The sequence below is a fragment of the Trypanosoma rangeli genome (assembly GCF_003719475.1).
Source record: "Trypanosoma rangeli strain AM80 chromosome Unknown Tra_15.4_contig_00317, whole genome shotgun sequence".
Lineage (NCBI taxonomy): Eukaryota > Euglenozoa > Kinetoplastea > Trypanosomatida > Trypanosomatidae > Trypanosoma > Trypanosoma rangeli.
The window spans coordinates 5,610-22,420 of NW_021706057.1; the positions used below are offsets into that span (position 1 = coordinate 5,610).

The window sequence follows — 16,811 nt, forward strand, 5'->3', positions numbered from 1 at the left end:
GCACATAAACTTGATAAAACGCCACAGCGGGAAAGAGAACGGAGGCAAAAAAAAAAAAAACTATAAAAAATCAAATAAACCTTTTACGAAGGTAACGGCCTGCCGACCACGGCAGACCCCACCAAAAGGTCCCGGAAAACATTTTATGCAACGAAAATAAAATTGTTCCCGCACCTGCTCCTAAATAAAAAAAAAAACTATAAAAAACCAATAAGAGACGTCTTGATATATATATATATATATTTCTCTCGTTTAAACCGTTGCCTTCCTCGCTCACATATCTCCTAAATAGCCCCTACCACCATCACCCTTCCTGACCACTTATTCTGAGTGTTTCGCCCATTTTCTTGGGTTTTGTTCCTATTCATGTAAAGTGCGTGGGACGCAGGAAGCTCCCCCTTCTTGCTTCCTTCGCAAAACATTTCAAGAGGGTGACGAGGCAGAAGCACCGGAACTGCCGTCAACGCACTGATTTAGGCTTCACCTGATGGCTTGGGGCGCTTTTACCGCCGCCTGCACGGTCATGGTGGGCAGTCTCATATTCCTCGGCAAGTGCATCAGCCTTATCCTTCGTCAGAACGTGATCTTCGTCGTGCTTCGTGGGCATCGTTTGTAGTTTCCTTTGGATTTCTTCCTTCTCTTCTTGTTTTGTTTTGTTTTTTGTTTGTGACGTTTATTTACTTTCCCTTTAGTGGCGTAAATTTGAGTGCTCGATAAATTCCTCGGGCCTGCAATAAATAAAGGAAGAAAAAGTAAAAAAAAAAATGAGAATAATACGCCCATGCATGTGTGGGTGTACACACTGACGCAACCACACATACCACGCTATGAGGAAGAGAGAAAGAGTGGCCACACACTTACACGCACACAGACAGGTAAAGTAAAGGAAAATTAGTCTCTTTTTTAGTCATTTGCATTCTTCACCGCAGCTATGTGCTTTAGACGCCTTGCTGTGACGTGCCGCGTCTGCGAGGGATCAAACCCCTCCGCTGCCGACTCTGGCAATGCCCAGAGTGGTGTGGGACGCAAGTAGGCGTCCGCCGTAATCTGCTTCGAAAGGACAGGGTCAAGAATCATGGCGTTAAACTTTTCAAAGTCGATCCAGGTGTGCCAAACGCCATCAATTTTAAACTTTTTTTCCGCCAACAGAATGCAACCAGAATGTTCGTGCAGCGAGGCTACCTCATACGCCTTCCCGTCAAAAATAACTTCACACAAGCGATTCCCATACGCCTTTAGCTGCTCCCATGATGGGACATTTTTAATCCGAAGAAGACCTTGGCGGTTTCCTGAAAATGCCGGCGTTAGACGCTTAAGCTCAACAAAGTTTGGTCGACCAGTTTCAAACACAGCTTTGTACTCTAATAGATTTTCCTCGCTCATATTAAACCCACTGATCATCGTTAAGCGAAAGACGGTCCTTTCTTTTCTCTGACTCATGTGGGCTATACTATGCTGAAAGCGCTCCCAGTAATCAGAAAACACTGGCCGATCCAAGAGTTTCATTGTTTCCCTATTAGGGGCATCTACGCTAAGATATAACTGCGTGACAGGCGTTAACTCCTTCAAAGCATCAGGGAATTGACCATTGTTAACAAGAAATGTAGACATTCCCTTTTCATGGAGGAGGTGAAGAAATGCATTCACATATGGATACAAGACACTCTCACCGACGAGAGAAAGCGCACAGTGCTTGGGGTTCATAGCCTCCTCTAATCCCTTCTCTGTAACACCCGGCATGCCCCGTACACCTTGAATCAACGCTTTATGACTTGACAGCATGCCATCAACGATGGTTTGTGGGTCATCCACCTGCCACTTCCACTCCGTTGCCGTGGGATTGGTATTTAAGCGCCAACAAAAGACGCATTTGTTTGCACATGCCATGCTTGGCGTGGCTTCCATACACTGATGGGATTGAATACCGTACATAGTCCACTTGTAACACCCACCCCTACCACGCATCATGGACTTCTGCCAACGGCAAAGTTTCACCGCACTGTGGGTCCCCACCAAAGCGTACATGGATTCCAGCGTGGCGCGGCGTTTCTCTGATAGCATTGGCCGCCCGACTGTTCTTTCAATGATATTCATCGCTATATCCACTAAAGACAATGATGAAGAGGAATAAGCACAGCATAAAACGTATTTGCTGTTGTGTGTCTCTTCATTCCATTACCTTAAGGCTGTAGGACAGAGATGTTACCCACAAGCTGCTGGGCCTCTTTGATGGTGGGGTCTGGCCAGCTGGCCTTTTCCATCATATCACAGCAGGCATCACTCACCCATTCTCCCTCTCCCTGGCAGTGGAGGCAGACGGACATATCAAGAGACCTTCACCACCAATATCAAACTGCAAGCACTGAAAGTGCCGCAAAGTAGTCTAGCGAAGCAACAACATAACGATAAGAGAAAAACATTAAAACACCTAAGCAGATAGATATAGGCAATGCGGGGAGAGCGGGAAATCGACCTGCGTACAGTATCAATGAGGCCAAAGTGGCTACCAGGCCTACACAAACGGCTATGGTGGACGCTGTCCATGGCATAAATGCGTATACAGCTGCCCTTGAACTCAATACGCTATAAAATATGAAGTCTCCCAATCCCAATTTAAATGGACTGCGTTTCAATGCATAATACACGCAAGACGCCGACGACAATTGAGAAATCTTTTTTGGATTAGCCGCGTTATTGTTATTTTTTATACGCAAAACATCTCCTGTTCGCGTCTCCTCCTCTGTGACATCCCTTGAATGCCCGGGTGTATGCGCCAACATGTTCAAGGTGTCACTGTTGTAAACAAATCCGGGGATAGGTTCTTTGCGTTTCTCTGCAATTTGAATGAGCATTTTAAGTGGCCCGCGTGGACTTAGCACGGCAACCACGTCATACAATGCAACAAACACGAGTATCGCCCATGTAGTCCATTCAGAAAGAAACGTCATTATCCAGCCGATGAGGATTGACAATACCACCAGGTACACCTGCGCGAGGATGGGGTGCGCGTAGTAAAAAATAGATACGAACCCCACAACTCCAATGTTCCACAGTAGAAAAGTGGATGTAACAATATCATAGGGTACCTGAAACCGTGTACAGAAAAGATCCAGCCAAATCCACATCATCAAGAAAAACACGGAGCCAGCTGAAAGGAACAACAAAGCAAAGAGAACCTTCTCACAATGATAGGTGTACAACAACACTATGAGAAACGTCATGACAGTGAGAATAGCGACAAGAGCCAAGGCATTCACTAAGGAAGAGCCAAGCTTGCCCTGAATGGTAGCATGTGTGTCCTCATCCATGAAAACGAACACGGGTGACATGTACCGGCCGACCAAAAAAGGTGACAAATTCAGAGTACTCCATGACACCAGAAGTAGACACACAAACACAGGCACAAGCAACGCCGCAATGCGCCTTCCTATGAGTGCCGCCACCCCATCCAGCGGCACACGCTGCTGCAACTCTGACAAACCCATATATCGACTGGCTTCAACAAAAGAGAGAAAAAAAAAGGAGAGAACGTAGACAAAAAAAAAAAAGGGAAAGGGAAACACCACTACTAAGCGATGATGATTATATATATATATGCATAGCAGCAACAAACATACACACACACACAACGAGACCAATAAAAAAAAAAAAAGAGCTACTACCCACTTACTTGTTTTTATTTCTTTTTAAAAAATAAATTCCCTTCCTTCTTACCCTTATTTCCCTGTTTTGGCTTTGCCCCGGCAAGATAGATAGAGTTTCTGGTGGGATGCATGCGACGAGGCAGCGCATTTTAGAGGAACCGCGAAAAAAGGTACCCGATTTGTCTACCACACACGCACCCCGCCACTTTTCGGTTCCGCTTCCTTCCTGACTTCGCTTCAACGCCCATCGCACCAACACACCCTCGAAGGGGAAGACAAGAACATGTCAACCATAAAAAAAGAAAGACACAGTAAGCGTTGCTAAGGAAAATTGCTACGTTTCTGGCCTCTCAATCACACCTTCTCTCGTACTCCCCCTCGCCAAATTTTTATACTATTCCTCTATTACCAGCTACAGTGGCCGAACCCATACACTAAATGCAAAATATTAACCAAAAACAAACAAAATGTGCGCATTTGACTCCGCCGAACACGACAAAGATGACTACGTCACAAGTGCGCCTGGGGGCTTGAACCGAAAGTACGTATTCACAGGATTGATTATTCCCACAACGAACGCCACTACTGTTACCAATGTAATCATAAAAAATGGCAATAGGGTTTCGGCTTCTTGGAATGGAACTTGAACATTCATGGTAAACACACCTGGAATAACACCAATTGGCATCGTTACCAAGGCCATTTGTGTCATGACATTGGTCACAAAATCCATATAGTAGCAGTGCTGGAACAATCGCATCGACACACCGCTTACAAGACTCATACTTGACAAATTGAGAACGTCGCGGCCCCTTCGAAGACGCTCAATGGAAAGCAGTAGACCAGACAGTAATCTCTGATAGCGGCTAGCCGCACTGGGATCTGCCGTAATAAAAATGTGACGCATCACTGGCAACATTAACTGCTGAATAAGCCGCTCCTTAGTCAAAAATGATGCTTGTACCCGAGACAATCTGTGACGCAGATTTTCAATACGTTGCATAAAATCCAAGTGATCGCATCGAGAGGGTTGAATCTGAAGTACTATCTCATTTACACTGTCCACATCGGCAAGCAAAGAAGACGTTTCCTTCTGGTAATCTTTTACAAAAGCACTGACGAGGGAACACACAGATATTGACACGGGAGCAGCATACGAAGTTGATGATGATAAGATTAACTCCATCTGGGCCCGCAACTCGTCGCCCCACGCAAGAGGCCTACGAAAAATCGTGAGCAAGACTTGTTCAAACGCAATCATACAAACCTTCACTGGTTCGTACTCCTCATCTCCCAATGAAGTTTTAGTATCGTGCCTGGCCTCCGCACTGATGCTTGCATAACCACATGACGGGAATATTTCTGCCCCTTCACGGTCGTTTGTTCCATTCCTCACATCCTCTATCGTAGAGGAATGAATAGGAAAAAGATTCAGCACCTTATCTATGGCAACATCATCGTCGCACTCAACTTCAATCCAGGCAAAGTCAACGGGCTGCACTCTTTTATCAGCCGTATCCGTATCGTTGTCCACTACATCACACAGTTCCGCTATAGATGGAATTATTAGCTCCTTCTGTGATATGGGGAAAAATGGAAGTGCTTGTAACACGTTCAGGGCCGTTTCAAGTTCACTTGTGCTGTACGTTTGCGTTGGCCCCAACACTCCATTCCTTCGGACAAGTAGCCGAACCTTCCCCGGTGCTGTGAGATATTCCATGTGCTGTATTTCGTCCACCTTTGGAATAAAATAGGAAAGGTGAGAAGCAAAACAACGAAGAAAGTCAATTGAATGTGAGTGAAGGGTAAATTCAAGTCGCAGAAAAATTTACTCCATCAATCAAGAATGGGGAGAGAGAGTGGGGATCAACAACAGAAATAGCAATAATTTCAAAGGTATATATATATATATATATATATGCCAACTAGCTCAACATATCCTGTATTATTCATTCACTTCCCCTGTTTCATTGTTCTTCTGTTTGGAGTCAACGCCAGCCGGCATGCACACGGATGCAATTCCGCGTAGAAGGTAGTGAAGCCCTAGTCGGTTTCAAGTGTAACTGCCCCTCAAGTTGAGTTCCACCATACCACGCCTCACCGGCACGAAACTCCCGACTTACACCTGTAAATTTTGGATGGCTTAATATATCGGCTCTAACTATAGCTGCCCGCTGTGCGGGCGACAGTGTGGCAAGATAGGGGTTCCTAACCCCTCTTGAATCGTGTTCCCTTTCTACAGCATGCCAGGAACCACCAAGGCGGTGACGGCATGACCCTTGTACCTCCCCTGCAGCTGCAACTTCTCCCTTCAAATCCCAGCAGAGTGCGGACTCAATTTCGGGTCTGCCAGTATAATTGTCTATTCGCTGGCAATAGTAATTCACTTCTTGTAAATCGGCTCGTCTCTCAAACCTTGAGTTGTCTACCCCGCGCAAGTGTTTTGTGGGCCTTGCATCCTCCGCGAGTGAAGGAGCACCATGACGAAAGGGTAAAAACTCACCGTCTCCTGCAACTCGACTTGACGCTTTTTTTTTCTCTAACTCCACCGACTTTTGGGTCTTCAAGGATTCAAAGGGGGGTGGGTTTCCCTTGAAGCCCACCTTGCTGCGCTGAATTAACCATTGGAGTCTGTTCAAGGATTTGTCTTGATCTATGCCTTCTTTCTTTGTCATTGTGTTCGAACAGTGTGATGCCCTCGCATTGCAAATAGATCACGTGCATACAGAATTAGGCGATGTAATAGTAGTAATGGCAATACGACCCCAAAGAGTCAATGGGAAGGGTAGCAATGAACAGTAACAATGAGACGCAGAAAGACACGTCATGCATGCAGGCACGTATACGCCTTAATGACAAGCAAGCGGCTACAGAAAAGGCGTGCAAGGAAAAAAAAAAAGAAAAAAAACAGACAAACAAGCTCAAACATTACAGTGAATACCAATGAGATAAAATGTTAAAAATGAGGGGATAAAGAAGGCGGAGCAACACCAACACCAAGACCAACACCAACAAATCACTTGCTACCTCCCAACGCGGGACCGCTGGAAGCAAACAATTTTATAGGTAAAAAAAAAAAAACAGAGGAACTCAAAATGACACGCCATCATCTACTTAAACCTATCTGGCCAGACTTTTCTTTCACCTCCCACAAGCTTCTAAAACACCCACACGCACACACAGGAAAAAAAAAATTAAAAAGTAAGGAAGTGGGTAAAACTTTTTACTTGTCGCAGTTCAAGCATTATGGACCTCATTAAAACAGCTGTTACATACTCTCTCTGGGTTTGTGTATAGTGACTCCGGAATGACACTAGTTTTAGACGAACATGAGTTACAGAACACATTCCCGCACCTCCGACAGTGGTGTCGCCGTCTCCAAAATCCAAAGTATGTACCACATTCCTTGCAAAAGCTAACTGTCGAGTCATCCACCCATTCCACCTTGCGAACCCAAAAGCGCTCCACGTCCGTCGTTGTAAGAGTATCAAAATCAACTTTCTCAAAGAAGGGATGCCCTTTTACTTCTTCCATCCCAGGACGCTGAGCTGGGTTTTTTAAAAGGAGCTTTGATATCAAATCCTTCGCATCGCCATCCAAGTCCTCAGGGTAACAAGGCTCCTTCTCAAGTATGCTTTTTATAAGAAGATATTCTGTTGGCTCACCAAAGGGACGTTTCCCGACCAACATGTGATATAATACACAACCACACGCCCAGTAGTCAGAGGCAGTACATGTATAATTGTCTTGTAACAGCTCAGGCGACATATAATGCGTGGTACCACAAAAGGTTTGGGCACGACCTTTACTACCTTGTTCACCCTCTGGACGCTCATCAACGGATTGGCATACTACGGCCGTGCCAAAATCAATGAGCTTAATATGCTTGGTGCTTGTAAGCATAATATTTTCTGGCTTGATATCCCGATGCAAAATTGTAATTGGTTTCAGAGGTGCATTGGGGATGATTGGAAGACTCTTTTTAGGCGCATAATGCAAGTACCAAACTGCAGAAAAAAGTTCTGCCAAAACATAACGTGCGGCCTCAAGAGGTAATTTTTGGCGTGATGTAATGGCGTAAAGGAGCTCCCCTCCCTCGCACAATTCCGTCACATACATAAGATCATCTGGTGTTTGCATCGAGGCAAGAAAACACACTATATTCGGGTGGTTACACATAAGAAGCATATGCGTTTCTCTTCGCGCCACCTCAGCCATGCGATTCCTCTCCTCATCTGAAGGGGCGGTCAGGATTTTGCGCTTGGAGATGAGCTTAACGGCATATCGCACCCCGGTCGGGATGTAACGCGCAACCAAAACCTTGCTAAAGGCCCCTGTGCCCAACGTTTTCTCAAATTCAAACTCATCCGGACACATTCGCGTCGTCGACATAGTTAAAACCGACAAATGGGAGAGGTGGCGGACGACAAAACAAAATAAAAGGGCAACAAGAACAAAAACAATGAACAGATACCACCTTCTTGAAGTCCTACCTGCAGATAAAATAGATGCAATAGAGAGGGGGGACTAAAAAAAAAAAAAGCAACCAGGGGAATCAAGCAACAGTGAGGTTGTATACCCAACAGCTCGAACAGGTCACAGCGCCCAACTTGCTCAAAGTTTGATTTATCACGTGGGTCTTTGTCTGTGCTGGTTCCTTTTACACTTCTTTGCGCCAAGTGCACTCTATTCACTTTCAGTCTTACTTCAGAGACAACTCTAAAGCAATGCGGGGCGGGGGTCCAGTGATGAAAACAATGGTGTTGGAGTAGTGAACAGAAACACAATGTGTTTATGCTGTCAAACACAAAGGTACTAACGTCCTTCATCCCTATTCTCAGTCTGAATCAAGGAGAAATACGTGTCGGTTATTCCTCCTAGTCTGCGTGTGTGCAGATCAGCGACTCCCACTCCAATCTGCAAGTCTAAAAAGAAGAGCAAAACAACAACAACAATAGTCATACGCCCCATTTGGCGAATTCTTCGTACACACACGTATGTGTCAGTGAGTCTAAACTGAGGAGCCCTAGGTCCTCCCACAAATCGTTTTGCTACTTTCACATTCTCTGGATGCCACTCCAGGTAATTCTCTGACACCTATAAAACGGAAGCAAGGTAGAAACATCTCCGCCGCTTCACGGCGTCGCTTCAGCTTCCTCTGTGTCTCTATTAGAAGCGACAGAACGCGTTTCTTCATAGCCAGCCTCCAAACCACGAGACTCCGCTTGCATTCGTGCCTCCCACTCTTCAATTGCGGCCTTATCACGACGCTCGTTCCCAATGCGTTGTCCAACTCGTTTGGCTTTTCCTGCTATATTCTTAAAGTAGTCTAAAACAACTTCATCCCGTAGCCATTGTTTGTACTGCCCATAGCATGCCTCGGAAGTGATTTTTTTTATGGATCGCTCTGTAGCATAGGTAAGCTCATTAAGACAAAAGGCCAAATTACGCGCCATCTGACGCTTTCTTTTACCGCGCTCGGAATAAGGTTCAAAGCGTTGGCACAATCGCTCAATAAGGGACTCAGTCGGCTTGTCACCTTCTACTCGTTCAAGCAAGGATCGCATGGCCACCTGAAATCGATCAGGAGGTATCGACTGGCTCAATTGCGCAACAAGCGGAGGAATCAAATTTCCTGTTTTTTCCTTTTCCTTCATGGCCAGATTCTGAACAAATAGTAAAGCATTGTTGGCAATTGCCTCATCTGGATCAGCGACGAGTTTTACAATGGTATACAAATGATCCCTGATACGAAGCATCTCTCCAAGGACAAGGTGAGAACACACTTGAATTGTCACAGCTCGAACCCGCAAATCATCATCGTTAAGTAGCTTGAAAAATCCAGTCGTTGGTACTTTCAGGTACGGGGCAAGCAGATTTGGATGAACACAAGCCAAATCACCCAAGGCTATCACCGAATTTGTTTTCACCACCCAGGATTCACGTTTCTCGGAGACAATCGCAAAAAGTAGATCCAGGTTCTGTTCACAGAACACATCACTGACAACCATCAGTTCGGATAGCGCCATCACGGCACACACTCGCTCCAATATTCTATCCTCAAAACGCTCAGGTTTTTCCTGACAAGCTGTAACAACATACTTGGAATATCGATGCCATACTGATCCCTCTGACATAATGGCATTCTTGCGCCGCTGTGCCAACTCCTGAATAGCGTGTCTCTTGTATTCATGAGATCCTAATCCAAGTTCTTTATGCATAACGTCTGCATTACTATTACTAGTTATGTCGCTTAATGGTTTCTGGGAGATGGCTTCTGTGTCGACTCTCTTTAGTTGTTGTCGCTCTGCACAATCCACAGCGACGAGTTGTTTCAGGGCCGTTCGCCCCAATAAAAAAAATAGTTGCGTCAGACTGTTTGAATCGCTGTCAATTCGGCAACCGATGTAATCCAAGACGTAATTATATATTAAAACAGGTGATTCGCATAGGCTGTGAACCGCGTTCACTGCTGCATCCGCAAGAATCAACCAAGAGGATAGTGTCGAGGTGCGTCGACAAAGATGAATCACTAGTTGATTTAATATAACATGTTCACTTGGTTCAATCTTCACCGGTATCGGTTGATAATGGGGATTTTGACACTCACTTGCCAGGCTCGTTAAACAATACGCGAGAAGAACGTTGTCTTTTATGGCGTCTGAACGTAAAAAGTCCACAATACTCTCCTTTCTTGCAGAAAGCTCTCGCCAATCATGTTTACATAAAAGGCCAAAAAGCCTCATAGCAGTGCGTCTATCCGTAATTGAAACATCATGATCCAGCGACCCATCTGCAATGCCCCAAACGGCGTCCATAAATTGTCCTGATATTAACCGAGAGAAAGAAGGATTACACTTCATTAACGCAAAAACCCGATCAACGGCACTGACATCGCCTTCTGTTGCCCCACGCAAAAAACCAATCAACTTGTGGGCACTTGCCGTATTTCGCACCAACGATGAGGTTGATGTTCTCGCATATGCACTAAACACAACCTCCACAAAGGCATCACGTACAGAGCATTGTATTTTAATTTCACCTTCAAATATCATCACTAACACTCGAAGAAATGCCTTCTCTGAACCCTCAATGCGATACTCATTGCATGCAACAATAAGTTTAATGGCTTCTATAGCATCACGTTCTGTTTGACTATCTAGTAATGTTGTGGCGTGCCCCAAAGCCTTTTTGATTAACTCCGCAAATTCAAGGGCCTTTTCGTAAAAAATCACTCGATTTAACATGGAATTCTGCTCTTCAGATAACTGAACAACATCTGTTATGGTTTCTTCCGAGTCACAAACAAAATCGCTTGCTTGAGCCTCAACTGGGCGGCACGTACTTTTCAATTCCTCCAATCCTCTTTTATACACCTCATCCGAATCAAACATATTTGCTGCGGCTATTCTGGATTCCTCCAGCTTATCACGAACTAAGGAGGAACTTAAAACATGTCCAAACCAGTTTTTTCGCAAAATGGAAGCAATGACATGAAGTGCAGAATCTCTGACAAGATAATTTCGATCTTCTAATCGCCCAAGAATGGCATTTGTCACTGCAAGGTGAAAACGTTTTGGAACTGCTCGAGCCTCTACCAGTCGTTCCCACATATGAATAGTGTGGTTACGAACAAATGGATTACAATCCATTATACGAAATAATATTTCGCTTAGGTATTTGTCCTTTGTTTCTTCCGCATTCTCTGTACTAGGCATTGGCCCAGTATACTTTTGAATAATCATCTCTGTTATACAGGTCACCACCGATTTTCGAATCTCATAACTCTCACTATGAATGGTTTGAACAATCACATCGGCCATCCGAGCTGTAACACTTACACATCGTTTTGCAACCTCGCTAAAGAACAGTGCCATATTTTTCGCCGCTCCAGCATCTCCGGAAACGTCATGAAGTGCAGCAACAGCCATCCCTTCGATGAGTGCGATAACAATATTATTTGTAGAGTCATTTGAAATATCCCCGCTTTCTGCTTCCGAAACAAAGCGCGTGAGAAACTGTGATGCAGATTCTGTTTTTAAGGCCAATTCAATCATTGGCAAAATAAAATCACATGGCTCAACAGATCCGTGAGACATTATGTGACCACAGACTCTGAGTAAAAGAACTGCAAGCGCACCTGAAACAGGATGAGCATCATTTTGAACATTCGCTTTTTGAGTTATCATATGAAGCACCATACGAAGCATCAGGTTCAGCATGTTTTCTTCAATATGGCTTCCCCATAAAGTTGACAAATCCGGTGAGCAGACATCTATCAAGGCAGTAAGAGCGAGCTCACGACCATCTTGATCCACACCACTGCAATCTTCACCAATACCAGTGTCCTGTTCACTTTTTGCACGCTTCCGTTTGCGTATACTCCGCTGTGAGGAGTAAGATAAATTTTCATCATCCTCAAGTATTGGCGCTGAAGATAAAAGTATATTACACAGAATAAAAACGTACATTTTCACAGTCGAGCGCAAACAAACCAATAGGGCGTCGTTAACATTACTATCATTTTTTTTGCGAAAATATGTGAGGCAAATTTGCAAAAGCTTTTTCAGGCGTTCAGAGACTTCATGGCAAATCTTGTGTCGGGCCTCTTTTATAACGGGTTGGTTGGTCCCAGGACTCTCGATGGCTTTTATGTATGAAAATAGTGTTGTGAATAGTTCCGGTTTTGAAAAAAGTGATGTGGGAGATTTTTCTCTATGAAGGCAATCAAAGAGTCTTGTCAAATCATCCACCTGCTGTCTCGGATGGACATCAAATTCGCATGGCTCACCAACATGATACTGATTCGGTCCAGTTTTCTCTAGATCCTCCAAATCGCAGGCGTGGGAAGGAACAAAAAACTCAAGCACGTCTGTCATATTATCCGTCCTCTTTTGCTTTACGTTTCCTTTTTATTTTTCCCTGGGGGGAATTGCTCCCCATGGTGGAAAAAGAAGGGACAAGGTAAATAAAAAAAAACATAGTATAAAGTGCAAATACGTAAATATAAGAAGAATAATCTAAGCAACCCTGTACAAATCATACAAGAATAATATATTTCCAAGCTATAATATTACTCTGTCAGACATAAATAAATCACACCCAGTTGTACGCAGTAAGGAAGATCCATCCCTTGTAAAATTAAAGACTTCAAGGAAATAATAATAATAATAATAATGGGGACAGAACCGCCATCAACTCAAAAATAAAAGACTTTGCCATAGCCTTAAACCCAATTTGTGATCCTGTAATGTAGCTATTTTTGCAAGCAATTCTACCGCCTAAAAACAGCCATCTATTAGATGATACTGCACGTTTTGAGCACAATCAAGAAGCCGTTCATCAGGCTGCTACCCGTCGCAAAAAAAAATAAAAAAAATTGAACCTTCGCCCAAAGAACACCTTTTATCACCAGTGCCATAAGACAATGTTGTCCCATCGAATGAATGATTACTCACACCACGTATTTGTTTTACATTATGAGGACGCAGCCCAAGATGATGAATCAAGCTCGTTGTAGGTACTAAACGAGCTTCCTGTTTTATCTTTGCTTCGTTATGGCATCATAACACTGCAAGTTAGCTTAACAACATCCGGTTTCTTTAGCCCGCCTGGGTTGACAAATTAAAAATTCATACCCTACTGTACGGTCAACTTTTCTGGATTTATATTGTGTTATCCTGTTCATCCCAGGACCGTATGATTTCCCAGGAAAAAAAATAAGAAACATCAAAACCAATATCGCCACCGCCAATTATCGCAACTCGATTAACCAAATATGCGTTACCAGATAACACATCAACGTATAAAAACACATTTTTTAAAAAGTCTTCCACATTGTTTATGACAGAATTTAAAAGTGGTGTTAGGCAGGCAACCAAATGTTATAATAAATTCGTCATAATCAGCCCCATTAAGTAAAAAAATATATACCTTTGTTTGAGACTAACCCAACATTCTTGAGGGTAGAGAAACAATTCATCCAATATCTAATGGTACTCTTGTGTTAGGCCTTTCCTAGGAATCCCATTGTCAGATTAAACTGATCCCCCCCCCAAAAAAAAAAACAACAAACCTATTTCTCATAAATTGTAACTCCATGCTTTCGCAGTACCAACACCAAGGCACAATAAGCACCACGTGGTCCCTTAATTATGACTGCAATCTGTTTCTTCTCTTTGGTGGGAATAACAGCACGCCCCCCTTCATGGCATGCCCTTGGAATGACCAGACAAGATAAAGTTTGACCTTTAAATGTGTGGCCCAAACAAGCGTGATTGCACGCAATACAAATATTCACGTTGTCTACATTTCCATCTTTCATTTTTTTTGACAACAAAATCACTTGAAAAAGGACGCGCCATCGCAGCAAGATCAGCATCTTCCCGTAGAACGTGCTTAATCACATCTGGGTGATTCACTTGATTAACAGCAATAAACAAAGTAGAATGACCTTTACTTCTCTCATGCTCTCGGCAAGCAGTGACAGGTCAAATAAGACCAGCTTGTGCAACAATGAGAAACCTTCCTTCATGTCAACCAATCTCACTGTTAATAATATCAGATCCTGATTTTGCAACTTCTTCAGCCAGTTTCCATACCTGTATCTGCGATAACCCATTTGAAACAAAAAACAACATTGATGGACAATACACAGTAACAAGTTCTCTTTCCCACAGCCTTCAAACAGGTCGAAAAAATTCAAGTGAGAAGCTTACTCAATTTCTGTGTGCACCTCCATATTTATCCGTTCTTTTGTTGGTATATTTTACACCAAATTCATTCAACAAATAATCCCCAAACGCCATAATTTCAACCCCATCAATTCAACCCTTCTCTACAAAAACAGGAGTTCCTGCAAAATAAATACATAATTGATAGTTTCAGTCGTCCAAACATTTTGGTAACGTGATCGGACGAAAGTGATACTTTTTAAAAGACCAAATCGGACAGCGCATAGCAGAAGAAGCTACACAGAATAAACTGTATACGTATATACCAGCTTAAAGCAGCTGCATCACAATTTTTCCCCTTCTTTATGATCTGCATCTGCAACAGATTTATATTCCAAATCATCCAATTATGATCTTACAAAAGGCGCGAATTAAGTCCGTTTTCCCCAAAATTAGGAGGAAAAACATCAGTAAGAATCGTAGCACAGCTACCTTTTCCCCTTTACCATAAACCACGCAGATCTACCAAATTCGATCCTTCTTAAAATCCTCCAAACATGTGTGCATGCTTCCCATAATCACATGATTGCGCATAGTAGTAAAATCCAAGAACAAAATGGAAAACATATTTTAATGGCCTAAAGACAACTTAACTCTTTACTTTTTTTTTTCTGGAGTTCCTCCCTCCGAAGTTACTTACCAAACAAGAGGTAAAAAACAACAAAAATACTAATTGGAAAACTAATATATTTGCAAAAAAACAACAACAACAACTCAGCATCATGCAACAACAAACACACATATACATGTTAATCCATAAAAAAAAACGCAAAATGATAGAATATTTAAAAAACTCCAATATCCATTGGCATAAAAAACATACAAGAATAAAAACATTAATATTAAAGTGATTCTAACAATAATAAATAAATAACAGTAATAAAAAAAGTAATACAATTGGCACGAAAAAATTTCACACTACATTCGAGTAACCGTATTCAAAATATGATATACACACACGTAAAAAAAAAACGTCATCAAACCCTGCATACAAGCAATATACATATATATATATTAAACACACTAAAAAATCGTGAACATGAACAACCAAAAGATAACAAGTAAACCTGAGACCAAACGATAAAAACAACATGATGATATCGTCCTCGTCTTCGGGTAAATTATTCCAAAAAAAAAATATGGAAAACTCAACACCAGCCATCACAGTAGATTTTTTTTCAAAAAAAAACTGACCAGCAACAAAGTAGACAAAAGAAAGGTAATGGAGTGCATCAGAAGTTACTCATCATCATCAAAAAAAAATCGATCACACCCCACTCCTTCAAAGAAAACACACCGAAAATAAAAAATAATACTGGTAAATAGGCAAGCAAACGACAACAACAGCATTATGAGTGTAGAGAGAAAAAAGATTCACCCACCAAAATACTTGAAAAACTCTTTAAATCTTTAAACTTACATTCTCATATACATATATAATCATCATTTCTCAAGACACATTGTGAATGCATTTTTTTCTTATTATTTATTTACTGTGAAAGCATTGCTATTTTTAACGTCACCACGAACCCAAGTTCATAAAACACAACCTTGTGATACACACCAATTAAAAAAACAACGACTACATAGTAGAATTAAGTCGTTCCATTACGTGTGTTTGCCACATATCCGCGAAGCACACACACACAACAATGACGCCAAACTAAGAGGGCAAAGCAAAAAAAAAAACAGCAAAACATCCGCACCCACATGCAGGGACCAATAGGAAGAATAATAATAAACGAGTGCACCACAATGGCCCCCCAAAAAAAAACACCAACAACAACAAGAGAAATCATTTAAACAAAGTCAATATGGCCCAATAAAATGAATAGTACAAAAGACAACGAGAGCGGCACGAAACAGCGACGCCCCTCAGCGGGAACCGACCCGGCGCCGCCCGCTTCTCCGTCGCCCCGCGCGTGGCTGCGAATTTTTCGGGCAACCCCGGCCTGCGGGGAAACAGCGCGCGCACTCCACAATGGGGTTGCAGGCCGTCGTTTCGCCCGCCCCGCGGGTGGCGTGTGGCGCGGTCTTGTTTTTTCTTTTGCTGTGTGCTTGGCTGTTTGCGGGTGAGGTCCGCCGTGTTTCGCCCCTGGCGACAATGTCGCTTCTCCTTCTCTGGGGTGTGTGCGGGTGAAAAACTAGGTCCTTTTTTTCTCGTGGGGTTCGCCTTTCGGTGTGGAATCTTGCCTGTCATAAGCATATGTCTTTTTTGTAGAGCTCTGCGAGTAAACGCGAGTTTTTTCTTTGAAAAATTGGGGAATACGAAACCGTCTTTTTATTGTGATCGTTACCCTTCTTTTGGACTCGAAGAGTTGTGATTTCAGCTCTTCCCTTTCGTCACTATAGGAACGTCGCAAAGCAGGCCTAAATACCGTTGTATTGTTTCCTTTACTGTTTTTTTTTTTACTTTGTAGCATGTAAAGTTTCA

The 16,811-nt window shown here is 42.9% G+C and overlaps 6 protein-coding genes and 1 pseudogene across 6 annotated transcripts, besides 8 other annotated features; all 7 read right to left on the reverse strand.

Moving 5' to 3' along the window:
- Positions 1–46: 46 nt before the first annotated feature.
- Positions 47–79: a sequence feature (A-rich).
- Positions 80–225: 146 nt separating this feature from the next.
- Positions 226–243: a microsatellite.
- A 660-nt stretch (positions 244–903) lies between these two features.
- On the reverse strand, positions 904–2,061 carry TraAM80_07517 (putative radical SAM domain protein; the record flags this gene model as incomplete). Its single annotated transcript, XM_029384307.1, has 1 exon — positions 904–2,061. One exon carries the CDS (start codon positions 2,059–2,061, stop codon positions 904–906), a length of 1,158 nt encoding a protein of 385 aa, XP_029235897.1.
- A 287-nt stretch (positions 2,062–2,348) lies between these two features.
- On the reverse strand, positions 2,349–3,485 carry TraAM80_07518 (presenilin-like aspartic peptidase; the record flags this gene model as incomplete). Its single annotated transcript, XM_029384308.1, has 1 exon — positions 2,349–3,485. One exon carries the CDS (start codon positions 3,483–3,485, stop codon positions 2,349–2,351), a length of 1,137 nt encoding a protein of 378 aa, XP_029235898.1.
- Positions 3,486–3,606: 121 nt separating this feature from the next.
- Positions 3,607–3,650: a microsatellite.
- A 499-nt stretch (positions 3,651–4,149) lies between these two features.
- On the reverse strand, positions 4,150–5,364 carry TraAM80_07519 (putative zinc transporter; the record flags this gene model as incomplete). Its single annotated transcript, XM_029384309.1, has 1 exon — positions 4,150–5,364. One exon carries the CDS (start codon positions 5,362–5,364, stop codon positions 4,150–4,152), a length of 1,215 nt encoding a protein of 404 aa, XP_029235899.1.
- Positions 5,365–5,541: 177 nt separating this feature from the next.
- Positions 5,542–5,564: a microsatellite.
- Positions 5,565–5,632: 68 nt separating this feature from the next.
- Positions 5,633–6,319, reverse strand: TraAM80_07520 (uncharacterized protein; the record flags this gene model as incomplete). The annotated part of the gene is made up of 1 exon (XM_029384310.1): positions 5,633–6,319. The coding sequence occupies one exon, from the start codon at positions 6,317–6,319 to the stop codon at positions 5,633–5,635; it is 687 nt and encodes a 228-aa protein (XP_029235900.1).
- Positions 6,320–6,532: 213 nt separating this feature from the next.
- Positions 6,533–6,563: a sequence feature (A-rich).
- A 318-nt stretch (positions 6,564–6,881) lies between these two features.
- TraAM80_07521 (putative protein kinase) lies at positions 6,882–8,021 on the reverse strand (the record flags this gene model as incomplete). Its single annotated transcript, XM_029384311.1, has 1 exon — positions 6,882–8,021. One exon carries the CDS (start codon positions 8,019–8,021, stop codon positions 6,882–6,884), a length of 1,140 nt encoding a protein of 379 aa, XP_029235901.1.
- A 49-nt stretch (positions 8,022–8,070) lies between these two features.
- Positions 8,071–8,107: a sequence feature (A-rich).
- Positions 8,108–8,779: 672 nt separating this feature from the next.
- On the reverse strand, positions 8,780–12,523 carry TraAM80_07522 (putative condensin subunit 1; the record flags this gene model as incomplete). The annotated part of the gene is made up of 1 exon (XM_029384312.1): positions 8,780–12,523. One exon carries the CDS (start codon positions 12,521–12,523, stop codon positions 8,780–8,782), a length of 3,744 nt encoding a protein of 1,247 aa, XP_029235902.1.
- Positions 12,524–12,801: 278 nt separating this feature from the next.
- Positions 12,802–12,822: a microsatellite.
- A 42-nt stretch (positions 12,823–12,864) lies between these two features.
- Positions 12,865–14,965, reverse strand: TraAM80_07523 (2,4-dienoyl-coa reductase FADH1; annotated as a pseudogene).
- Positions 14,966–15,070: 105 nt separating this feature from the next.
- Positions 15,071–15,118: a microsatellite.
- Positions 15,119–16,811: the final 1,693 nt, after the last annotated feature.